Source organism: Phyllobates terribilis, unplaced genomic scaffold, assembly GCF_046119375.1.
Source record: "Phyllobates terribilis strain yellow unplaced genomic scaffold, ASM4611937v1 Scaffold_11__3_contigs__length_659146591, whole genome shotgun sequence".
Classification (NCBI taxonomy): Eukaryota; Metazoa; Chordata; class Amphibia; order Anura; family Dendrobatidae; genus Phyllobates; species Phyllobates terribilis.
Genome location: NW_027362771.1, coordinates 322,819,517 through 322,846,690, shown reverse-complemented (window position 1 = coordinate 322,846,690; position 27,174 = coordinate 322,819,517). Strand labels below are relative to the sequence as shown.

At 42.0% G+C, this 27,174-nt stretch overlaps 1 protein-coding gene across 2 annotated transcripts in view; it reads left to right on the top strand.

Moving 5' to 3' along the window:
- TYMP (thymidine phosphorylase) overlaps positions 1 to 24,917 on the top strand; it is a 35,783-nt gene extending 10,866 nt beyond the window's left edge. Inside the window, exons 3-11 of one of the 2 annotated variants that reach the window (XM_073652597.1) lie at positions 62 to 187; positions 1,589 to 1,791; positions 5,284 to 5,382; positions 8,489 to 8,618; positions 10,634 to 10,752; positions 10,849 to 11,011; positions 12,464 to 12,676; positions 18,506 to 18,646; positions 19,380 to 24,917. In XM_073652597.1, coding sequence (XP_073508698.1) covers positions 62 to 187; positions 1,589 to 1,791; positions 5,284 to 5,382; positions 8,489 to 8,618; positions 10,634 to 10,752; positions 10,849 to 11,011; positions 12,464 to 12,676; positions 18,506 to 18,646; positions 19,380 to 19,573 — 1,388 coding nt within the window. In that variant the 3' untranslated portion in view covers positions 19,574 to 24,917. The remainder of the gene's footprint in view (positions 1 to 61; positions 188 to 1,588; positions 1,792 to 5,283; positions 5,383 to 8,488; positions 8,619 to 10,633; positions 10,753 to 10,848; positions 11,012 to 12,463; positions 12,677 to 18,505; positions 18,647 to 19,379) is intronic. The other variant, XM_073652598.1, reaches the window with a different exon arrangement.
- Positions 24,918 to 27,174: the final 2,257 nt, after the last annotated feature.

Sequence of the window (27,174 nt, the reverse complement as noted above, 5' to 3'; positions counted from 1 at the left end):
AATTGTTTTTAAAACCTCTCTGATATCTTTGTGATTTATTTTTCTTTGTTTTCTTTTCAAGATGCTTCCCAGTTTCGCATTTCTGATGTAATTGCAAAGAAACGTGATGGCTTGACATTGTCCCCAGAAGAGATCAGACATGTGGTAAAAGTAACAATGAGCGGCCAAGCACAAGAATGTCAGCTGGGTAACCAGAACAATACTGCATTTTAATAGAAATATAGCTTATAGCATAATATACTATTGTCCACAAAATATTTTAAACCTACAAAATGCCCATTTCAGTTCAGAGAGATCCACACAATACAGATGATTCAGTTCTAGACATTTCATACGTATCTGTGAGTTTTGTTTGCAGCAAGTTTTCTTTGACTCTGCACAGGGGAATAACTAAAACTTAAAGGGAACATGTCATGTGAAAAAAAAAATGCTATTAACTTGCAGATATGAGGTTAATCTACAGGTTAATAGCGTTTCGAAGCAGCCCGCACTGAGCCGGCTGTCAGTCAGTGCCAGGGGCACGGTTACTGTCACCACTCATTGTGCAGTGACTGAAGCCATGCTGGCCCAACCCTATTACTGGAAGCCAAAGGCTGCCAGGAGGAATAAAGTTCATTTCCTCCTGGCAGCTGGACTCTCAGTGCGGGTGCCGGACAGCTTCACAACACTACTAGCCTGCAGACTAACTCCATATATGCTGGCAAATAGCATTTTGTACATGACAGGTTCCCTTTAAGGGGCCCCAGAACAACTTCTGGTTGACAAAAAATATGAACTACTCTTATTACTTAGATTTTCTTTAATTACAGGACCATTTCCCCTTTATTTTAATTTAGCGCAATCAGATAAAAAAAAAAAGAAAAAAAAAGTCAAGTAATAATTATTACCTGCCCTTAACAGCATTAAAGTGCCTCTTTCGCCAGGTTTTTGCTACCCTCTCCTAGAAGGGCATTTTCGACCCTGATTCCAGCCATCTAGCACTTGATTTACTGGGTGCCGCAGTTTTGATTAAAAACGGTTTTATCTTCTTGCATTATGCAATATGTAAATTTATAGTTAAAATATGAATACAGTCTCCCAAGCACATATTTGGTGACATAAGTAAGGTGTCAAAGCCTATGTTACAGTTATTGAATGTCTGTTTATTGCATACTACCATATGTAATGATGAGGGAAGACCCTGTATGTTGTGGAGGAGTATAAAATGCTTTTAGAGCAGCAAGAAATTCTTTATCTTTCTGAAAAAGTCCAAAATTCTAAGTTAAGGGGCTGTCCTCTTTTGTCAATCCCTTTTTGTTAGAAGGATCCGCTAACAATAAGCTGATGACAAGTTGTCCCACAATCAACAATAATAACAATAATCCATGAATAGCAGCGTGTTCAGTCCTTCGGCAGCACCATGCAATCTACTACTGAAATCGATAGGCTACAATCATGGCCCAAAGTGTCGGCAACCTTGAAATTGTTCCAGAAAATGAAGTATTTCTCCCAGAAAATTATTGCAATTACACATGATGCGATGTCAATGTTGACATATAAAATTGTGAACATTCATATATTGTAGGACATTGTGCATTTGTATCTCTAGGCGCTTTGCTTATGTCAATCCGACTACGAGGAATGAACCCAGAAGAAACTATGACATTGACAAAGGAAATGGTGGCCTCTGGTTGTGTACTGGAATGGCCAAAGGAATGGAGTGGTTTGTTGGTCGACAAACATTCGACTGGAGGAGTTGGGGACAAAGTAAGCCTACCTCTGGCTCCAGCACTCGCTGCTTGTGGTTGCAAGGTACTAGTCACTAAGCATAAGTATGTCCTTCATTTTTCTACTAGAAATAGTCAGCTCTTGTAATAGGTGAAACATTACCTAAAGCAATAGACATTCAGTACTCCTGCCAAAATAAAAAAAACGTATTTATTATTCACACAGTATTATTCACAGTATTTTCCTCAAGCTCCAATTATCATGACCCATGCTTTAAACTTTAAACAGGTTTTTTGTTGCAGCATTGGGAGGTAAGCATTGCCAATGACTAGGAGTCTTATCATATATGTCGGAATGCATGCACAATTGACTGGTATCATGCACATGTTCTATGTTAATGAATGGAACAGGTGCACAAAACCTGCCATTGAGGCACGCTTGCTAGCGATATACTGTAACATCATTGGCAAAACCCAATTCCCAATGTGTAAGAGAGCACTGCCATACAAACCCTTAACAACGAATAACATACATGTTCATCATCATCGGGAGGTAGTTCCTGCAGGATAATGTACATCTATGTCATTGTTCATTGCATGATCAGAGGCAAGTATTTGACCACCATTGTTATGCACTAAATGCAGAGAACAGAGAAAAACTCCAGTGCCAGCCATTTCCCTCTTAAAGGAGTTGTCCAGGACTTTTACATTGATGACATATCCTTAAAGTAGGTCTAAAACTAGCATTGATTTAATCCTAAATCTATATCTATTTAATGCAATAATCCAATCGCTTTTCTAATATATTATGATTAAAAAGTACCTACTTTTTCCTTTCTACTCTCTCTAGCTGCTTTATTTGTTTGACTTACTTCCAGTTTGCAGACATTTTGTTTGAGAATCCCCCATGCATGCTGGAATACTCAAACGAGACATTATCAGGGCAAAGAGGGCTGCGGTCACTGCCGCAGCCTCAGTCCACATCTTGGAACAAAGCATCAACAGTGATGATTTAGGGACTGGCCTAGTCCCAGCTCTATTGAGCATACATGGTTGTCATTTCCAAAATATATTCAGCTCCATTGTCACTGTGCGATATCCTTTTCAATGCATAGTGACAGTGCGCTCCCTCGCTGGTTCTGATGAGAAGTATCATGGACCAGAAAGAGAGTGCATTGTCAGTGTGGAAGGAGAGAACACGGCCTCTGGAAGTGACTGTAATAACTCATAACACATGTTAAAATATAGTTAAAAAAAAACCAACCTTTTTTAGTACATTGATAGTCCCACCAGGAAACTTGAACCTGCGATTGCAAAAATTAATCATTGCAGTGTATTGACTAGTCAAAGTACTAGGATAGCAACCTTAGAAGCATTATGTGGCCCAGATGGTGTGACAAAGGGGACCCTGGCAGTGACTATTAAATAAAGCACCTAATGGGTCAAGCTATTGGGATCAAGTTCACCTTTAAAGTGGCAGTTGCATGTTATTATTATTATTATAGTGCCATTTATTCCATGGGGCTTTACATGTGAAAAATATTCCATGGTGCTTTACATTTGAAAAAGGGGTATACATAGCAAACAACAAGTACAATAATTTGAGCAAAAACGAGTCACCGACTGGTACAGGAGGAGAGGGGACCCTGCCTAGGAGGGCTCACAATCTACAAGGGATGGGTGAGGATACAGTAGGTGAGGGTAGAGCTGGTCATGCAGCAGTATGGTGGAGCGAGAGTTACTGCAGGCTGTAGGCTTGTCGGAAGAGGTCGGTCTTCAAGTTCCTTTTGAAGGTTTCCACGGTTGGCGAGAGTCTGATATGTTGGGGTAGAGTTCAGAGCAAGGGGGATGCACGGGAGAAATCTTGTATGCGATTGTGGGAAGAGGAAATAAGAGTGGAGTAGAGAAGAAGATCTTGTGAGGATAGGAGGTTGCGTGCAGGTATGTACCAGGAGACTAGGTCACAGATATATGGAGGAGACAGGTTGTGGATGTTATCAAGTCATTTAGATGTATATGAAGTGGGATCAGCTCCTGAGCCGTCTTCATACACTTCCTCCGAAACTTGTGCCCTCACATGTTGTTAAGAAGTTAAATAACTAGCTTGAATAACATATTGAAATCCATATATGACATAGGATCAAGCTGTCAGGTTGGTAGGCATGCCTCTCATCTTGTGTCTTCTGCATGCACTGTAATCTGATCATAATCTGAAAAATCTGTAGTTTCATTCTTACTTCACTTTCCATCACCTTATTAATGCAAGATGTGTACGTGTGGGTGTTTGTAAAACAGTAGCATCGTCTGATTTCTATTCACAAATTGTTACTCAATTTTAGAGGTGATCAGCACAATTCAATCACAAACATTTCAACCGTGGTAGCATGTAATTTATTGTCTTACTTAGACAAGTCACATCTACAGACAAAGTCATAGAATCATAGAATGGTAGAGTTGGCGGGGACCTCCTGGGTCATCTGGTCCAACCCCCTGCTCAAAGCAGGATTCACTAAATCATCCCAGACAGATATCTGTTCAGCCTCTGTTTGAAGACATCCATTGAAGGGGAACTTACCACCTCTGTTAGCAGCCTGTTCCACTTATTGATCACCCTCACTGTTAAAAAGTTTTTTCTAATATCTAATCTGTGTTTCTTCCTATTCAGTTTCATCCCATTGCTTCTAGTCTTTCATTGTGCAAATGAGAATAAAGATGATCCTTCTACAATGTGACAGCCCTTGAGATATTTGTAGACAGCTATTAAGTCTCCTCTCAGTCTTCTTTTTTGCAAGCTAAACATTCCCAAATCCTGTAACCGTTCCTCATAGGACATGGTTTGCAGACCGGTCACCATTCTGGTCGCTCTTCTCTGAACTTGCTCCAGTTTGTCGATGTCTTTTTTTAAAATGTGGTGCCCAAAACTGGACGCAGTATTCCAGATGAGGTCTGACCAAAGAGGAGTAAAGTCCGATAATGACTTCACGTGATCTAGATTGTATGCTTCTGCTAATACATGCCAGAATTGTATTTGCCTTTTTTGCTGCTGCATCACACTGTTGACTCATGTTTAGTCTATGATCTCTTAGTATACCTAAATGTCCCCAAGGATGACTTTTTGACCCAAAATAAATGGATGATTGCTTCAGTTTTTACTATTTACTGTATAGTAGACAAGGACGATATCATGATGATCGGGCTAAGCTGCTATAAATGAGAAGCCTTTTCGGTTATTAGTCCCCACGTGTTCCGGCCCCGGACTGGTTCCTTTCTCAAGGTAAAAGAACCATTTTAGAACACAAAAAGCTTCTCATTTACCACAGTGCAGTTCATTCAATGTGATATTGTCCTCCTCCACTATCATTCAAGTGGAAGAAGTTTTTCTCCTTCAGTCACAGGGCTGCAGCAGCAGTTACACGCTTCTACAGGTGTTGTGCCTTCACACAATACCGCCAGGTGAGCCCATACTCCCACCTTTCACTGTCCTTACCAGGAGATACTGCTCTATGTGGGTGCACTTTTGTCCCCCAATCAGTTTTTACATTTTTACTTTATTTGTAATTTTTTGTGTTTGTTTAAGGTTCCAATGATCAGTGGGAGAGGACTGGGGCACACTGGAGGGACTTTGGATAAATTGGAGTCAGTTCCAGGTTTCAGCTCACAGCAGAACCCTGAACAGGTATGCCAGAATATATGAAGAGGTAATATAAAATAGGACAAAAGCAACAAAAAATTACATTAGATAATTCTGAAACACTTCAAAAACACAGGGAAACATATAAGAACTGTGTGTCAAATACTTCAATAATTTAAGAGGTATTCCTTTCCAAGTATTTGGCATATCCACTTCATGACATCCATATTCTTTAAAAGAACAACGACCTGTCAATAAGAGATTAATCTAAAGAGGAAAAGGGGAGTGACAGAATAGGTGTACATTCATGGCCAAATGTTTTGAGTTGAGATTGACACAAATTTTGATTTTCACAAAGTTTGCTGCTTCAATATTTTTAGATCTTTTAGTCAGATGTTTATATGGTTATAGAAGTAAAAATATAAGTATTTCATAAGTTTTTATGCTTTGATTGATAAATACATCAAGTTTATGTAAAAACTCAACATTTGACCTTTATTTTTCCAGACTTCTTCAATTCGCCCTTGCAGTTGGATATCAGCTTCTGGGCCAAATCCTGACTCATGACAACCCATTCTTGTCTTACAAGTACTTGCGTTTATCACAATTTCTGTTATTTTGTTTGTTCATCTGTTTTTTTGCAGATTAACCACAGGTTCTCAATTGGATTGATATCTGGGGAGTTTCTTGGCCATGGATCCAAAATGTCAATGTTTTGTTCACCGAGCCACTGAGTTATCACTTTATCTTTGTGACATGGCGCTCTGTCATGTTGGAAAAAGCATCACCAAATTGCTCCTGGATTGTTTGAACAATTTACTCTTGGAGGATGTATAGATACCGTTCATTACTCATGGCAGTGTTCTTAAGCAAAAAAAGTGAAAGAACCCACTGCCTAGTATGATAAGCCACTCCAGACATGAATGGTCTCAGGATGCTTTACTGTTAGCATGACACAGGACTCATGGTAGCTCTCACCTTTTCTTCAATCCCTGTTCCCGATGTCCCAACAGTCTGAAAGGGGGCTTCTTCAGAGAAAATAACTTTACCCAAGTCCTCTGCAGTTCAATTCCTGTATATCCTGCAAAGTTATTTTCTCTGGTGAAGCTCCATTCAGATTGCTTGGGAATTCTGGAAGAATGATTGTCCAGAGAAGAAAAAGTGTGGTTAACTATGAGTCCTGTGTCAAGCCAACGGTAAAGCATCCTGAGACCAATAATGAGTGAAGTTGCTTTCCATCCAAGGCAGTGAGCTCACTCACAATTTTGTTTAAGAACTTATATTAGTAAGGAATGGGATCTAAACGTTCTCCAAGAGCAACTTTTCTCAACGCAATTTGGTGATGAACAATGATTTTTCCCCAGCATGATGGAGACCATGTCACAAGGCAAAAATGATAACTAAGTGGCTTGGTAAAAAAAAAATCATACTTTGGGCCATGGCCAGGAGACTCCCCAGGTCTCAATCCCATTGTGAACTTGTGGTCAATCCTCAAAAATTGGGTGGATAAACAAAAACTTAGAAATTGTGGTTGTCATTAGTCAGGGTTGTCATTAGTCAGGGTGCTGATTTTCACAAGCCAAGGCAAATTTCAGAAGTCTTGAAAAATAAACACTCAGTCTTAGCATAAACTTGATGTATTTGTCAATAACAGTTTAAAATCTTATGAAATGCTTCTAATTGCACTTTACTAACCATAGAAACATCTGACTAAAAAATCTAAAACCACCAAAGCAGCAAACTTTGTGAAAACCAGAATTTGTGTGAGTCTCCTTTGACCACGACTGTATAGTGCTAATACAGGCCATTTGGATATATGTGGCACCCCAGGGTTCTGGTTACCACAGTAATAGCAATATTACGTCTGTGAGCAGGTGGGAGGTCTCCTGGTCAGGAACCCTAAGCATGCCACACCTCCTGCCCAGTCCTGGGAGGGGAAGAACTTCCCCTATATAAACTGGGGCTGAGGTGGGGTTAAAAAAGAGAAGAGAAGAAGAGGAGTCCCAGACAGAGACACAGTCTGGTCTGGAGTGGAGCAGATGCAGGGAGAGCAAGATCAGGAGCTCTGTGGGAGCAGTGATAAAAGGGGTCCAGGACTGGAAGCTGTAGAGCTCGTCCTGACTGAAGAGATCTCACCGGACACGGAGTCCGAGGCTGTGGGGACTGTTCCATACCCAGCAGCAGAAACCGTCCGGCAGGGGATTTCAGGTCCTCTGGCCAAGAAACCCGAAGGCACGGTCACACGCAAGGGACCAGCACCGCCGTCGTGGAGCGGAGGCTACCAGAAGGCCCCGAGTCACCGGCCATACGGGTGAGCACCACACGGTACACTCAGGGACGTGGGCTACTTTTACCCGCTTCTAGCAAGGTAGCCAGGAAGAGTACAATTAGTTGGGGAGGCCTACAACTCCGCCTGGCCGGGGGAGATCCTATCTGCTCACGGACTGACCAGGCCCCGATCGCTAGCCAGTACTCCCGGGAGGGTCTACCTTTGCCACCAGTAAAGACCCTGAACTACACCGCACCGTCTCTGAGTGGTTCCTGGTGCCTGCGTGCAATTCTGCTATCCCCATCATCCACGTCTGCTGCCCTGAGGCCATACCCCTCCCGTTGGGGGTTATACTACCCATGCTGCACAACTGTACCACCGGCCTCAGCGGTCTGCCCTGCAGCGGCGGCTTCATAACCGCATTCAACGGGTGGCGAAGTCGAACACTATAACATCTTCTGCTAAATTCCGCCACTTAGTTTGACACCCTGGGCACGGACCGGGTCACCGCCACGAGGACTACTAACCCCGACAGATCCGGCTCCGGGTATTCCCCGCGTGCGCAACGCTACACAACACAGGCCCAGGGGGCGCGTCATATACACTGAAGGAATTCTAAGTAGAGCTACATGTACCAGCTACCTAGCCAAAGTCTCTGCCAGGGAAGATTGAATCAGAGCCAGCTTGTTTAATACAATACAAGTTAGTAATTAATTATATTGATCAAGAAATGATTAGCCTGAATATGTGATTTAAAAGTTCAGGAGTAAATGAGGGATCACAAAGGTGTCATTCACTATAATGTGGAGACATAATGAGCCCTAATTGGCTATACAATGCCTCTGTTATTCCTCTATACAAACCTTTGTGTTTTTTCTGCAGATGATGGAAATCCTACGTTCTGTTGGTTGCTGTATTGTCGGACAATCTAAGAACCTTGTACCAGCTGATAAGATCTTTTACGAGATACGAGATGTGACAGCCACAGTGGACAGTCTGCCACTTATAACAGGTAATATATCTTATACCTGCCACTCCATGTCCAAAGGAAACCTATCAATTTAGATTTTAGGGTTCTGAGCTACCAGCATGTTGTTATACTACTGAGGTTTAGCGTTCTAGCCAGGCTCCTCTCAAGGGTGTCTGTTATAACAATGTGGGGGTACAGGGTTGGTTGCTGTGGGCCGGAACTTTGTTCTCTTTGCCCTGAAATCCCTCTTCTAAATAGGAGGCTGATTGGTGTGTGATGTGCTGTGGGCTTCGTTCTGTACTCACTTGTCGTTTGGGAGTCCTTGTTACCTCCCCATCCATGGGACCAGTTACAGCTACAGACATGACAGGAGACCTTAGGTCCGGTTCAACAGGTTCAGCTTTACTGTGCAATTCGGATACATGCAGTTGTGGCACACAGAGTGAGACAGAATCCTCTCCAGATGGTGTTCCCTATGTCCAGCTTACTATCAGTCCTTGCCTCTGTTCTGCCCGACCTACTCCTGCCTCAACTTCCTCTGTTGGTACCAGGGACCTTCTATAGGACATAACAGCTTTCCTGAGGCCCACCATCTTTTCCTTTCGCTGTCACCCGGCTGGCATCTTCCTCACAGAGGAGACAGAGACATGACACTCAATTCCTCTTCTAGGCCCTAGGCCCAAGACTGCCCCGGTGTCCACACAAAGATTCGGATGTGTCCTCATACTGTTTGGAGACTTGCACTGACAGAACCCTTCCGCCTTTGCTGAATCCGCTTCTTAGAACCCGTTCACACTGTCACTATGTAGTACTTCCTCAGAGCTCCACTCACACACCTATCTCTCTACTTGACTCCTCACTCCACCTCTCTCTCTAAAACTAGGAAGTGCTTCCCCTATTAACTGATCTAACCCCTCCCTACTAGTGGACTAATCCCTTGTCTTAACTGTATACTACCCTGGGTGGTGCAAACTATATCCCTCTCTTTTGCAATGGTTCCCCTAGTGGACAGACCTCCCCCATTTCCAGGGACGGCCTTAAGGATAAATCCTCCAGGAGAACCAAGATACAAACCAGCCATAAGGATAAAATACAACGCTCTTTTATCAAACATATAATCATAACATGTACGCATGTCACACTTCACATTAACTCTTTGTTGCCATGACGTCTTCGTCTACCCCCCTACAAAGACAGGGCCATTATACCTCATACCTCATAGTGCCAAACAGGGACATAACTGTAGTAGGTGCAGGGTTTCCATTTGCACCTGAGCCCTGGAGCTTACGGGTTCCAAATGGTCCCTTTGGCCAATACTATTACAGACCCATGATAATTGGGGGACCCCATTGACGATTTTAGATTGGTGCCCATGAGCATTAAGCTATGCCACTGGTGCCAAACATGGTTTAAAGAATAAATAATTTTGTGACAATACATTTGCTTTACATATACACACATATCAGTAGCAGAATAGTATATCCTATGCATTTCCTTTACCTTAAATCGGAAATCTTTTAATCTTTCCACAATCTCCAAAGCAGATGGGCTGTAATTAGTAAAACATCACAATATTTTCCTAAAAAAAAAAAAATAGTGAAAAGGAAATGCTACCCGCTTTTTTGTTAGAATGCAGATATCTCTCTTTTAACACGAATAGATTGATGGCATCAAGACTAAAGAGTGATAATTATCATTCTCTATTGTAATAATTCCAATGCCAGAAGTATTTTGTTAACTTTGTCCCAGCTTTTTTAAGACAAGTTGCTGAACATAGAACACATATCAGAAGTAGAAAGTTAGAAATGTTCTATTTAATTTGAAAAAATTAACTCATTGATAAATTGTTGGCAGCTAAAATGTCTAAACTTCAACTTCTGATATTTGTTCTTTGTTATGTTGTTTATGAAATATTGGTATAAGAGATTTACAAATCATTGCATTCTCGTTTTCTTTACATTTTAAACAGCAGTCCAACTTTTTTGGAATTGGGGTTCGATATATTATTCTATAATTTTATATTAAACATGTCTTTGGTGTTTACTAATTTCGTTCAGCTTCTATCATGAGTAAAAAGGTGGCCGAGAGTCTTTCTGCATTAATACTGGATGTAAAGTTTGGTGGGGCAGCTCAAAGTCCAACTATTGAAGAGGCAAAGCATCTAGCAAATAGTCTGGTAAGTATGTGTTTGCTGGTAGGGGCCTAACACTGTCTCAGGTATTTATAATGATATAAATTATATGATTTTCACATAGACCTTTTCTTATCACAGGTAAATGTTGGCGAATCTTTGGGAATTCCTACAATTGCGCTTATTACTAACATGGATAATCCCATTGGTTGTTGTATAGGAAATAGCCTTGAAGTTATAGAAGCCCTAGAGTGTTTGGAGGGGCGAGGGCCTGAAGACCTCAAAGAGCTAGTGCTACAAACAGGTCATATATTGTATTCCCTTTCTGCTATATACTTTGTTATCATCTGCACATTTTATCGTGCATGAGGCATAAAGTACTACATGGGACATATATGTAATTGTGAAGCATCTTTATTAGAACTTCGCATGATGCCATTGAACACTTAGATATTCCTACTGGAAAATATTACTAACTTGACAATTTGGTTTTATCATACCACTTGTCAAAATGATATTTCAGTTTGTTCGGGGGACACAAAGTATTTAAAAAGTGAATTATACAGTGATGTACAGCACAACTCAGACTTCAAAGCTGAACCAGTATTATTATTTCGTTGGAATAAACCAAGACATCTTAGGATAGCTTACGCATTCTCATTACAGGAAAAAGTGATATTTGAAAGGAAAACTGTAAGGTCAGATAATGCTAATAATGAAGCACTCCCATCATAATTGTTATCCTCTTAATATATTAAAATTATCATGTTATCTGGCACTGTGTACTTACGATGGCTCATTTTGCATTTCTACTCAGCTAATTATTCTCTTTTCCCTTACATCTATGACATCACGTGATTAAAAACTGACTAGCTGAATCCTTCTAAGCTGTATGTAGAAACAGGAGGTCAATTTTCCCTATATGAGTCATGAGTCACTGAAAAAGTTCCTGGCAAGGGGGAGGAGGAGTAGCTGAGCCACAATTTGAAGAGGGGAATGATAAATGCGGGGACAAGAGACTTCCTGTTTCTACATAGAGTAGAAAAAAAGAAGAATTTAGCTGGGTAGAAAGGCAAAATGAGCAATTGTAAGTACACAATGCCATAAATACTTATATATAAGTGAGAAAAAAATAAAACCTGCCGATATGGGGTTAATCTGCAGGTTAATAGCGTTATGAAGGTGACAGACTTCTGTACTAAAAGCACAGCTCCTGGAAGAAAATTAACTTTATTCCTTCCAGTAACCACAAGCTTTCAGTCATGCAGGTGTGCCAACACAGTTGCAGTCATTGCTCACTCTACTGCGAGTGGCAGCTGTAAGCATTCTCCGGCGCTTTGACTGACGGCCATCTCCACACTGATGAACTGCTGAGCCGACTGTCAAAGTACCGGGGGTTATAGTGCATAATAACTGAAGCAGTGCCAGCACACCTGCATGACTGAAAGCTGGCGACTCCCAGCAGAAATATACCTCATTTTCTCTTTTCTCCCGGGTGCCGCATTTTTAGTACAGAGGCCGGTCACCTTCACCTGCAGATTAGCACTAAATCAACAGGATTTATTTATTTATTTAACTCATATATTAGGTTACTAGCATTATCCGACACTATTAACCTGAAGATTAATCCTTTATCTGCAGGGTAATAGTGTTATTTGAGTTGACAGGTTCACTTTAAGCACTTGTTTCAATGAATATGTATTTTTCATGTAGTAAGAATGCATTATTTTATTGTGCTGTCTTTCTTTATCTACAGGTGGTCATCTCCTTTGGCTCTGTGGACAGGCTGGTTCAGCAACACATGGGGCAGAGAAAATTGCCAATGTCTTACGTGATGGATCTGCGCTACAGTGCTTTCGAAAGATGCTGGAAGCGCAGGGTGTGAAACCTGACATAGCAAGGACTCTGAGCTCCAGCAGCAAACTGGGAAAAGCAGCTCATACAGAAGAACTTACAGTTCCCAAAACAGGTCAGCATATTGTTAGGCTTATAGTAATTTCTCAGTACCACGAAATATGTAACATTATTTATATAGTGAGTATCAAACCAGGATGTGGATATATACACTGCTCAAAAAAATAAAGGGAACACTTAAACAACAGAATATAACTCCAAGTGAATCAAACTTCTGTGAAATCAAACTATCCACTTAGGAAGCAACACTGGTTGACAATCAATTTCACATGCTGTTGTGCAAATGGAATAGACAATAGATGGAAATTATTGGCAATTATCAAGACACACTCAATAAAGGAGTGGTTCTCCAGGTGGGGACCACAGACCACATCTCAGTACCATTGCTTTCTGGCTGATGTTTTGGTCACTTTTGAATGTCGGTTGTGTTTTCACACTCGTGGTAGCATGAGACGGACTCTACAACCCACAGAAGTAGCTCAGGTAGTGCAGCTCATCCAGGATGGTACATCAGTGTGAGCTGTGGCAAGAAGGTTTGCTGTGTCTGTCAACGTAGTGTCCAGAGACTGGAGGCTCTACCAGGAGACAGGCCAGTACACCAGGAGACGTGGAGGGGGCCGTAGGAGGGCAACAACCCAGTAGCAGGACTGCTACCTCCGCCTTTGTGCAAGGAGGAACAGGAGGAGCACTGCCAGAGCTCTGCAAAATGACCTCCAGCAGGCCACAAATGTGCATGTGTCTGCACAAACGGTTAGAAACCGACTCCATGAGGGTGGTATGAGGGCCCGACATCCACTGATGGGGGTTGTGCTCACAGCCCAACACCGTGCAGGACGCTTGGCACTTGCCACAGAACACCAGAATTGGCAAAGTCGCCACTGGCGCCCTGTGCGCTTCACAGATGAAAGCAGGTTCACATTGAGCACATGTGACAGACGTGACAGAGTCTGGAGACGCCATGGAGAGCGATCTGCTGCCAGCAACAACCTTCAGCATGACCGGTTTGGCAGTGGGTCAGTAATAGTGTGGGGTGGCATTTCTTTGGAGGGCTGACCCCTGGCTCCATTGAGGATGGGACTGCAGAGGTCTATTCTCTGGGTTCTAAAGTCCTGGTCTCTGAAATGCTAGGGGTCACCATAGTTGGATCTCCAGCGATCAGAAAGTTATCCTCTAACCTATGTTTTTTGAGGGAAGAACCCTTTAAATGTGTACCTAGTCCAGGTCAAACACTTGAGGGTTTGTTCTATTGAAGGGGTGTGGAATCTTTTTTCTGCCAAGGGCCATTTAAACATTTATATCATTCTTCCGAGGCTGTACAAAATTATCAACTTGAAAATTATCCTGCTACATTTGGTCAAACATTTAATTTAGCCATCACATAGGAGTGCTATGTGATGGCTAAAACTGTTTCTCTTTGGTGCGGCTGTGATGTTAGGTGGTATGCATCATGTTCCTACTCGGAATGTTTTTTTTCAGATTTGTGTTTGGAGCGCAGGCGGTTCTTAGCTACGATAAGTTTTGTAAAGAACTCACAGTAGTAAGTGGTACCAAACACAGATGTACTGTATATTACACTGCAGGTCTCCTCACAGTGAGAAATCCATCACTACTCACATTACATTTACAGAACTCAAGCAGTGGGAAATCTGCAGTATATGCATCACATAGGAGACACTGAGACTGCCTTATACATCAAATAGGAGACACCAAGACTTCTGTGTATACATCACAGGCAACATGGGGCTGTGGTATATACATCACAGGAGACATGGGGCTGCGGAATACACATCAGAGGAGACATGGGACTGCGGCCTATACATCACATAGAAGACACCAAGACTGACACATATACATCACAGGAGATATGGAGCTGGGGTATAGATATCAATGGGAGACATGGGGTTGTGGTATATACATCACAGGAGACACTTTGGTGCAGCGGTATATGCTTCACAAGAGACATGGGGCTGCGGTATATACAACACAGGAGACATGGGGCTGTGGTATATGCATCACAGGAGACATTTTGGTGCAGCGGTTTATGCATCACAAGAGACATGGGGCTGCGGTATATACAACACAGGAGACATAGGGCTGTGGTATATGCATCACAGGAGACATGGGGCTGCGGTATATACATCACAAGAGATATGAGGCTGTGGTATATACATCACAAGAGACATGGGGATGTGGTATATGCATCACAGGAGACATGGGACTGCGGTATGTACATCACAGGAGACATGGGGCTGTGGTATACACATCACAAGAGACATGGGGCTGTGATATATGCATCACAGGAGACATGGGATTGCGGTATATACATCACAGGAGACATGGGGCTGTGGTATATGCAACACAGGAGACATGGGGCTGTGGTATATGCATCACAGGAGACATGGGACTGTGGTATATACAACACAGGAGACATGGGGTTGTGGTATATGCATCACAGGAGACATTTTGGTGCAGCGGTATATGCATCACAAGAGACATAGGGCTGCGGTATATAAAACACAGGAGACATGGGGCTGTGGTATATGCCTCACAGGAGACATGGGGCTGCGGTTTGTACATCACAAGAGATATGGGGCTGTGGTATAAACATTCACAGGAGACATGGGGCTGTGGTATATGCATCACAGGAGACATGGGATTGCGGTATATACAACACAGGAGACATGGGGCTGTGGTATATGCATAACAGGAGACATTTTGGTGCAGCGGTATATGCATCACAAGAGACATAGGGCTGCGGTATATACAACACAGGAGACATGGGGCTGTGGTATATGCATCACAGGAGACATTTTGGTGCAGCGGTTTATGCATCACAAGAGACATGGGGCTGCGGTATCTACAACACAGGAGACATAGGGCTGTGGTATATGCATCACAGGAGACATGGGGCTGCGGTATATACATCACAAGAGACATGGGGATGTGGTATATGCATCACAGGAGACATGGGACTGCGGTATGTACATCACAGGAGACATGGGGCTGTGGTATATACATCACAAGAGACATGGGGATGTGGTATATGCATCACAGGAGACATGGGACTGCGGTATATACATCACAGGAGACATGGGGCTGTGGTATATGCAACACAGGAGACATGGGGCTGTGGTATATGCATCACAGGAGACATGGGACTGTGGTATATACAACACAGGAGACATGGGGTTGTGGTATATGCATCACAGGAGACATTTTGGTGCAGCGGTATATGCATCACAAGAGACATAGGGCTGCGGTATATACAACACAGGAGACATGGGGCTGTGGTATATGCCTCACAGGAGACATGGGGCTGCGGTTTATACATCACAAGAGATATGGGGCTGTGGTATAAACATTCACAGGAGACATGGGGCTGTGGTATATGCATCACAGGAGACATGGGACTGCGGTATATACAACACAGGAGACATGGGGCTGTGGTATATGCATAACAGGAGACATTTTGGTGCAGCGGTATATGCATCACAAGAGACATAGGGCTGCGGTATATACAACACAGGAGACATGGGGCTGTGGTATATGCATCACAGGAGACATGGGGCTGTGGTATATGCATCACAGGAGACATGGCATGTGGTATATACATCACAGGAGACATGAGACTGTGTTATTCACATCACAGGAGACATGGGGCAGCGGTATATACATCACAGGAGACACTTTGGGGTTGTGGTATATGCATCACAGGAGACACTTTGGGGCTGCGCTATATGCATCACTGGAGATATGGGGCTGCAATATATACATCACAGGAGACATGGGGCTGTGGTATATGCATCACAGGAGACATGGGGCTGTGGTATATGCATCACAGGAGACATGGGGCTGTGGTATTCACATCACAGGAGACTTGGGGCAGCGGTATATACATCACAGACATTGGGTTGTGGTATATACAGGGTGGGCCACTTATATGGATATGCCTAAATTAAATGGGAATGATTGGTGATATCAACTTCCTGTTTGTGGCACATTTGTATAAGAGAGGGGGAAAACTTTTCCAGATGGGTGGTGACCATGGCGGCCATTTTGAAGTCAGACATTTTGGATCCAACTTTATTTTTTTTTTAAAGGGAAGAGGGTCATCTGACACATCAAACTTATTGAGAATTTCATAAGAAAAACAATGGTGTGCTTGGTTTTAACGTAACTCCAGTGATTTTTTACAAGTTTATGACCAGTTATAAAATGTGTTCAAAGTGCTGCCCATTGTGTTGGATTGTCAATGTAACCCTCTTCTCCCACTCTTGACACACTGATAGCAACACCGCAGAAGAAATGCTAACACAGGCTTCCAGTATCCGTTGTTTCAGATGCTGCACATCTCGTATCTTTACAGCATAGACAATTGCCTTCAGATGACCCCAAAGATAAAAGTCTAAGGGGGTCATATCGGGAGACCTTGGTGGCCATTCAACTGGCCCACGACGACCAATCCACTTTCCAGGAAACTATTCATGTAGGAATGCTCGGACATGACACCCATAATGTGGTGGTGCACCATCTTGTTGGAAAAACTCAGGGAACGTGTCATCTTCAGTGCATAAAGAGGGCAACCCATCATCATGTAGCAATTTCAGATATCCAGTGGCATTGAGGTTTCCATTGATGAAGAATGGCCCCACTATTTTTGTACCCCATATACCACACCATAACATCAAGATACGAGATGTGCAGCATCTGAAACAATGGATACTGGAAGCCTGTGCGAGCATTTCTTCTGCAGTGTTGCTATCAGTGTGTCAAGAGTGGGAGAAGAGGGTTGCATTGACAATCCAACACAATGGGCAGCACTTTGAACACATTTTATAAATGGCCATAAACTTGTAAAAAACTCATGAAAGAATAAAGTTATGTTAAAACCAAGCACACCATTGTTTTTCTTATGAAATTCTCAATAAGTTTGACGTGTCACATGACCCTCTTCCCATTGAAAAAAATAAAGTTGGATCCAAAATGGCTGACTTCAAAATGGCCACCATGGTCACCACCCATCTGGAAAAGTTTTCCCCTTCCCATATTCTAATGTGCCACCAACAGGAAGTTGATATCACCAACCATTCCCATTTAATTTAGGTGTATCCATTTAAATGGTCCACCCTGTACATCACAGGAGACACTTTGGTGCAGCGGTATAGGCATCACAAGAGACATGGGGCTGCGGTACATACATCAAAGGAGACGTGGAGCTGCGTTATATCCATCACAGGAGACACTTTGGGGTTGTCGTATATGCATCACAGGAGATATGGTATTCACATCACAGGAGACATGGGGCCGCGGTATATACATCACAGGAGACATGGGGTTGTGGTATATACATCACAGGAGACACTTTGGGGTTGTGGTATATGCATCACAGGCGACACTTTGGGGCTGCGCTATATGCATCACTGGAGATATGGGGCTGCAATATATACATCACAGGAGACATGGGGCTGTGGTATATGTGGTGTCTTCTGCTGTTGTATAAGAGTGCATCACGTGCTTATTCCACCCATAAAATTCTGGCCAGCATGAGGATGTGATCTTTCATTGCATGCACCGCACCAGTGAACGCTACATGTGTGTGCTCGCAGAGTAAGAAGAAATTAAAGGGCCTGCAGCCGTCAAAACATAGTTGCCGTCCTGAGCACTGTGATCCCTGGGAATCTGCCCAGGGACTGGAGAAAAGGTCATCGGAGGCGGTAAATGGCCTACGGGCCTGAGGTTCCCCACCCCTGTTCTATTGTGTCAGTCTGAACACATCAACAGTACAAATTTTATTTTCTTCCAATTTCTGTTTTGGAGTACAGTAGAAATTATTTGTATTTTAGACTAATGTAATAGAATATGACAAACTTTATAATATATCTAGGTACGGTGGAATTAATCCAAGCCAGACCTATTGCTGAAATCCTGAATGCACTTGGAGCTGGGAGAAAGAAAGCTACAGATATAATTAACCATTGCGTTGGAGCAGAACTGCTTGTGAGAGTGGGGCAGCGTGTAGAGAAAGGTAAAACATATTTATGAGGCAATTAAAACAATTATTTACATTTTCTAAGTGCTTAGTTTGCCATGCAGTTGAATATGTACAGGTGCATCTCACTAAATTAGAATATCATCAAAAAGTTAATTTATTTGTGTTCTTCAATACAAAAATTAGAACTCTGGGACCTTGAGTGTGTCAATGACTGCCTTCTGGACATCTGTCAAGTCAGCAGTTTTCCTCATGATTGAAGAGCCTACTGAAACAGACTAAGGGACCTTTCTTAAACGCTTAGGAAGCCTTTGCAGATGTTTTTTGTTAATTATTTTAATTTACTGAGATAATGACTTTTGTGTTTTCATTGGCTGTAAGCCATAATCATCAACATTAACAGAAATAAACACTTGAAATAGATCACTCTGTCTGTAATGACTCTATATAATATATGAGTTTCACTCATTGTATTGAAGAACTGAAATAAATTAACTTTTTGATGATATTCTAATTTAGCGATATGCACCTGTATATACCATCGCAGCAGGAGGTGGGTCAGAGACCGCGTTAACAAACCATTTTCTGGTAATCACCTTCCTGACAGCCAGGCAGGCACTGGTACTCGGAGAACATCTGAAGAATAGCTAACTGCTACCGTATATTTTCAATATATCTGCATTTTTGTAATATTGCGATGATGCATATCTCCATTACATGATAAAATGAAAGAAATACTTACAAACTCTAATATTCTCCCTTCTCACAGGAGCTCCCTGGATACGGATCCATTATGAGAAACCACTTCTTCAAGAAAGACATCGACAGATCCTTCAGAATGCACTTTGTATTTCAGATCAACCTGCATTTATCCCCACATCTCTTATTATGGATGTTATTCGTGCTCAGGGCAGAAATGGAGAGCATAGTGATAGTGTACGCAGGGAGGGGGAGATCAGCTGAGTGACATATTACTATTTTATTTTATTTATATAGCTTTATAACAAAAGCCAAGACATGAAATAGATTAGTAAAGTGAAACTCCACGCAACTTTTCATATTTAGCAGAATGTAGCCACCAGGTTCATGATACTCGCTACTGGAGACTTTATTACATATCTTCAAGGTGCTCTGTACACAATAAGTCAATAAGTTCTTAAAGGTGCTGTCCGCAGGTGTAGTTGCAGCACAGGAAGTGATATCAGAGAAGGTGGCATTGCTCGGCTAACTTCTCTTAAGTAGCCCAGGGGTTGTCCACTTGAAAAAATATGTCCCCTGGTCTCTCAATCTTCATACAGTGGATATAATAAGTCTTCACACCCTTGAGAAAGGCCAGACTTTTGTCATTTTAAAATCATACCAAGAAGAAATATTTCATAACTTTTTCCACCTTTAATGTAACCCATAATCTGTACAATTTAATTGAAAAACAAACTGAAATCTTTTTGGGTGGAAAAAGAAAAATAAAGACCTAAAATAATATAGTTGTATAAATATTCACACCCTTTAATATTTTGCTGAAGTGCCCCTTAAAATTATGACAGCATTCAGTCTTTTTGGATAGGAGTCTATCAGCATAACACATCTAGTATTGGCAATCTTTGCCCACTTTACCTTGCAATAGCACTCCAAATCTTTCATTTGCGAAGGCATCTCCTATATGCAGTCCTTTGCAGGTCAACCCACAGATTTTCAATTGGATTCAGGTCTGGGCTCTAGCTGGGCCTTTGAGCTGGGACTTTGATCTTCTGGCGAAGCCATTCTTTTCTTGATTTGGAGTTATGCTTAGGGTGGCTGTCGTGCTGAAAAGTGAAATTCCTTTTCATCTTTTCAGGTAGAGCCTTGAAGGTTTTAAAGCAAAATTGACTGATATGGAAACTGTTCATAATTTCCTCCACCCTGACTAAAGTGCCAGTTAAAGCTGCCAACAAACAGCCCCAAAGCATATTGCTGCCTCCACTAAGCTTCACTGTGGGTATGGTGTCTTTTTGGTGATGCACAGTGTTGGCTTTGCGTCAAACATACTTTATCGAATTATGGCCAACAAGTTTAAACTTGGTCTCATCAGACAATAACATGTTTTCCCACATGCTTTTGGTAGACTTGATGTTGGTTTTGTTAAAGCATAGCCAAGCTTGTAAATTTTTTTTTGGAATAAAAAAGGCTTTCATCTTGCAACCCAGTCCCACAGGCCAGACATATGAAGAATATGGGAGACTGTTGTCACATTCAGTACAAAACCAGTACTTGCCAGAAATTACTTTACATCCTTTAATGTTGCTGTAGGCCTCTTGGAAGCCTCCCTGACTATTTTTTTCCTGCATTTCATCAATTTAAGAGACAAGCAGACCTGACTATTTTTTTCTTGCTTTTCATCAATTTGAGAGACGAGCAGTTCTAGGTAATTTCAGTGTTGTGCCAAATTTAAGCCACTTCTAGATAACTGTCTTTACAATGTTCCTTAGTAGGTCTGATGCCTTGGAATTTTTTGTAACTTTCTCTTGACTGATAGCTTTCAAAGTGAAATCCCTTTGCTGTTTTGTAAACTGTTTACAGACAATGGCTTTTGCTGTAAAATGCAACTAAGAAAATCCTACTATTATTATTATTTAATGGCCTTCAGCTCGATCTCGATCTATAGCGACTTAATGGATGAACACTCTGTAAGAAGATCGATCTTGTGCAAGCCTAAATATAGGGGCTTCCAAAGTATTCACACCCCATCCACCCCCTTTGGCTTTTTATCTACTTTGTTACATTACAACCTGTGTTTAAATATTTTTGTAATTCGATGCGTATGTGATACATCAGCACTAAATAGCCTAAATTGGTAAAATGAAGTGAGAAAAATATATGGGATCAAATAACTAAAAATTAGCATATGCATTTGTATTCACCCTTTTTGCGAAGAAGCCCTTAAAAATTTCTGGTGCAAGTGTGGCACCCCAGGGGTCTGGTTTTCCACAGTAACAGCAATGTTATGTCTGAGAGCAGGTGGGAGGTCTCTTGGTCAGGGATCCTATGCATGCCACACCTCCTGCCCAGTACTGGGAGGGGAAGAACTTCCCCTATATAAACCTAGGGCTGAGGCAGGGTGAGTGAGTAGAGAAGAAGCAGAGAAAAGAAGCAAATATAGGAAGAAACAACAGGAGCTCTGTGGGAGCAGTGCTACAAGGAGTCAGGGGCTGGCAGCTGCAGAGCTCGCCCTGACTGAGAAGTTATCACCGGACCCGGAGTCCGAGGCTGTGGGGACTAACTCCTATCCAGCAGCAGAAACCGACCGGCAGGGGATTGCAGGTCCTCTGGCCCAGAAACCCGAAGGCCCCGAGTCACCGGCCATACGGGTGAGCACCACACGGTACACTCAGGGACGTGGGCTACTTATACCCGCCTCTAGCAAGGTAGCCAGAAGAGTATCGTTAGTTTGGGAGGCCTACAACTCCGCCTAGCCAGGGGAGATCCCATCTGCTCAAGGACTGACCAGACCCCAATCGCTAGCCAGTACTCCGGGAGGGTCTATCTTTGTCACCAGTAAAGACCCTGAACTACACAGTACCATCTCCGAGTGGTTCCTGCTACCCCCATCATCCACGTCGGCTGCCCTGAGGCCATACCCCTCCCGTTGGGGGTTATACTATCACGCTGCACAATCCTACCACCGGCCTCAGCGGTCTGCCCTGCAGCAGCAGCTCCCTGGCTGCACTCAACGGGTGGCGTAGTCGTCCAACATCTACCGCTAAAACAGCGCCACTTAGTCTGACTCCCTGGGCACGGACCGGATCACCGCCACGAGACTACAACCCTCAACAGATCCGGCTCCGGGTAAGCTCCCGCGTGCGCAACGCAGCGCGACACAGGCCCAGGGGCGCGTCACAAGCAATTACCTTCATAAGTCACACGCTTAGTGAAAGGAAGTCCACCTGTGTGCAATCTAAGTGTCACATGGTCTGTCAGTATATACACACCTTATTTGAAAGGCTACAGAGGCTATAACACCATTAAGCAAGAGTCACCACTAACCAAACAATACCATGAAGATCAAGGAGATCTCCAAACAAGTCAGCGAAAAAAGTTGATGAGAAGTACAAATCAGGGTTGAGTTCTAAAAAAATATCCCAATCTCTGATGATCCGCCGGAGCAGCATCAAATCCATTATCATCAAATGGAAAGAACATGGTAGCACAACAAACCTGCCAAGAGAGGGCCACCCAACAAAACTCAGCCCAGGCAAGGAGGGCATTAATCAGAGAGGTGGCACAGAGACCAAAGGTAACCCTGAATGAACTGCAGAGTTTCCAAGCAGAGACTGGAGCATAAGCCGTATACTCCATAGAGGTGAGCTTTATGGTAGAGTGGGCAGAAAATAGCCTTTACTTACACACAAAAATGGTAACACTCATTTTGAGTTTGCCAAAAGATGTGGGAGACTCCCTAAATGTATGCAGAAGGTGCTGTGGTCAGATAAGACCACAATGTAACTTTTTTGCCACCAAGGTAAACTTTGGTGATGAGCTGGCGCCAAACCAACACAGCTCATCAATCCAAGAACACCATCCCCACAGTGAAACATGGTGATGGCAGCATCATGCTGTGGGAATGTTTTTCAGCATCAGGGACAGGGAAAATGGTCCGAGTTGAGGGAAAGATGGATGGTGCAAAATACAGGGATGTTCTTGAGCAAAACCTGTTTCAGTCTGTCAGTGATTTGAAACTGGGACGGAGTTTCACTTTGCAACAAGACAAGACAATGACCCAAAGCATACTGCCAAAGCAATACTCGAGTGGTTTAAGGGGAAATGTGTAAATGTTTTGGAGTGGACTACTCAGAGCCCAGATCTTAATCTAATTGAGAATCTGTGGTCAGACTTGAAGATTGCTGTTCACTAGAGGAAATCAGCTAACCTGAAGGAGCTGGAGCAGTTTTGTCTTGAGAAATGGGCAAACATCCCAGTGGCCAGATGTGGAAAGCTCATAGAGACTTATTTAAAGCGACTTGCAACTGTAATAGCTGCAAAAGGAGGCTCTACAAAGTAGTGACTTTAGGGGGTGAATAGTTATGCACACTGAAGTTTTCAGCTATTTTTGACCTACAAGCCACTGTGGGTTCTCCAGGGTCTTCTCCCCCATTATCTTGATAGTATCAAGCCATCGAGTTGCTGGTCTTTCTCTTTGCCTTGTTCCTTCTATTCTTCCGACCAAAATCTCCTTCTTCAGTGATTGTTCTCTTCGTATGATGTGTCCAAAGTAGGCAAGTCGTAGCTTGGTGATCCTTGTTACAAGTGACATGTCTGAATTGATTTGTTCCAAAATGTATTTTTAACTCTTTTTGCCATCCATGGTATTAATAACATCCTTCTCCAGCACTACATTTTGAAAGTGTTGATTCTTCTTCTGTCTTCTTCTGTCTTGTTTCTTTATTATCCAAGTTTCACATTAGAATGTTACCACAGAAAAGACCAAACTATGTGTGAGTCATGTTTTCGTTGCCAGTGAAATGTTCCTTGACTTGAAGACCTTGTGCAGTGACTACATTGTTGATTTGCCCATAGCTAAACTCCTATTGACTTCCGGTGCCATTGCTGCATCTTGCATTATCACTGATCCGAGTAGGTTGAAGTCCTTTACAACTTCCAGTTCATAGCCGTCCATCTGAAATGTGTCTTGGTCATATCTAGCAGTAGTCAATATCTTTGTTTTCTTTGTGTGACGTAGCAGTCCCATGTTCGAACTTTCCATATTGACACTCCTTAACAAGTTTTTCATTCCATCTATGCTTGTTGCTATCAATGTTGCATTATCTGCGTATTTAGGATTGTTGATGATCCATTCAGCACATTTGATCCTCTCTTCTTTTCTGGCAAGTCCAGCCTTCCTGAAATAGCTTCTGCATATAAATTGAAGAGAAATAGTGACAGGATACAGCCTTGTCTGACGCCTCGCTCATGCCGAGTCCCCACGCTCCATTTGGACTGTTGCTTCTTGAGGTTCCTATTGAGGCTGAACATATGGTTCAGTACACCCATATCCTAGATTATAGTTGAACAGCTAAACATTATATGGTATTCGTATTAATCAGAATCACTGTAAATGATGGCAGCTTTGTACTGACTATCAATTAACATGAGTATAAACGTGATTGGCTAATTCTAACACAACCACATCCCCAATTATAAGAGGATGTTCACACTTATGCAACCACGTTATTTTAGTTTTGTCATTTTTATTTCCCCCATCAAAATGATTTCAGTTGGTTACTCAATGTATTTGTAAAGATTATGGTGACATTAAAAGTGGAACAAGTTCTAATATGATTCTTCTTGTTATGACCTTTTCACATGACTAAAACCTGCCAGTTTAACAGGGGTGTAGACTTTTATATTCATTATGTATCATTACAATACTGTTTCGTATTTGACATATTTCCTCTATCAGTACATAATAAATGCTGTTTGTGATGGGATTTACTGTATCAACTCAATAGCCAAGCAATCTCCATTTTCTGTTCTTGTGTTGGTTGTGACAAAAGGGGGCTGGCTTAATTATTGAAGTAAACCACAGTCAGCCCCATCACATACTGCACTGAGAACATGTATTAAACTGAAGGTGGAGAGTCAAGTCCGGCAAATGCTTTGATATCTGAAAATAGGCACAACTTTAAAATTAATAGAATATTTGTAAGTTCTATACATTTATATTAGGGGATATATCTAAAGATATATTTATTTAAGTTGACAACCTGTTGAAGAAAATGGCTGCGTAATAGTGGACTATAAAACAGACATTATCAAAACAATGCTCCTTCAAGGACTTTACTTCCATTCTGCAATTTCACCTAAAAATATTCCTGCTCTGCAGCAAATGGCTGAAGCTGCACCCAACAGACTCCGCACTCTTCCCACACTCTATATGCGCTTTATACATAACCCTATACAAAATTCACTCATAGGCTAGGGTCACACGGCAATATTTTCTCTCATTCAAGAGAATTGGGTCAATTATGGAAATCACTCTCTGATCAGAGTGTGATCCGATTCTCTTGTAAGTCCTGTAACTATCCTTTTTTTGATTTGCTTCACCTCCCTGTGCCCATTAATAAGCGGATGTCCAATAGTGAACAGCTCCTCTAAGGGTGTATCATAACAAATTATTAATTATCAAAACAGTTAAAATGTATTTAAGATCGTGCTGATTTCCTAATTTATCAGTTCCCAGCAATTTGAAGGCATTGGTAAAATCAATTTGTTTCGGATTCATTTTGGGAATGGCAAACTAAAGATAATATTCAAAATGTTCCCATTGTATTCTTTGGACCAAGAAAAAATGAAACATGGAAAAATTATTCATTACGAATACAATGATTCAGTTGGCACTAACATATAACACCAACTTAAAGTGTAACTTTGCTTATAAAATGAAAGATCATAAGTTTCTTCTACATAGTATTACTCAAACAATTCTGTCTACTTTCATGTTCTGTAATAATAAACAACAGCTAATTACCATTTGGTGGATGCATTACTGAAAGCATTACAGGGGCTTATCTGTTCTCCACCCCCTTACTCAGACAGGGGAATTCACATAATCTGAATATAGTGTAGGGATCTTTCAGAGCAGCATCTGAGCAGAAAGAAGTATAAACCAGGGATTGAAACTACAGTGCAGCATTGTGTTTGAGATAGAAGGAAGCAAAATTTGCAATGTCTTGAGGACAATGAAATATTAAAAACAAAGCTTAGTTACTCTTTAAGGGTTTTACATTTTGATATTTTAAGCATTATTCACATATATTTTATTTCAAATACTATTTGTATGCAGCTGTCACAATCGGGTCAGGAGAGCCACCCACTCAGTCCAAGCGTTGCGATCATCGTCTGAGTTATACGACCATCTGACTCTTACCTTACAGCGGTCATTATGCTTGATTAACCAGAAATGTATATGTTGTAATTAATATAGCATCATTAGCTTGTTTCATTCTTTGTAATACAGCACAACTCACTAGGCACTGTGCGTGGTGCAGCTGTAATATCAGACATAGCCCATGGACAAGAGAGAAAAGTAGTAGATCTAACCCTGGAAATCATAGAGACTTGCTGAATAATTGTAGGGAATTTCCTCATTGCAACTTACCAAGTAAGGAAAACTTTTGGGTGGGAAATATAATTTTTATTCAAGGTACAAATTGTCTCTTCAGAGAGGAAGAGGACTAGAACTCTAGTGCCACCTATTGGAAGTAGCAATCCTAAAAGTCCATATTGACCCTTTAACGAGCCTTGTCACATGACTTAGGATAAAAGTCAAACTAGAATCACAATTTTCAGACATTGTGTTTCGGGGTACTGCACCTCGTCCGTGCAAAGTGTGAGATCTGGTTTGGCTGGGTCAGAGGGGTCTGAAACGGTGAGTGTTCACTTTTTAAGCCCAGATTCTGATTGAGTTAAAAAAAACATGTTCAATTACCATTTTGTAAGGAATTACGAGTTAACAGAGGCGATGCACACAATAATTTATTAGTCATTGAGAAAAGATGCCTCTAACCCGAAGGAGCCGGCGTGTTTGTGTA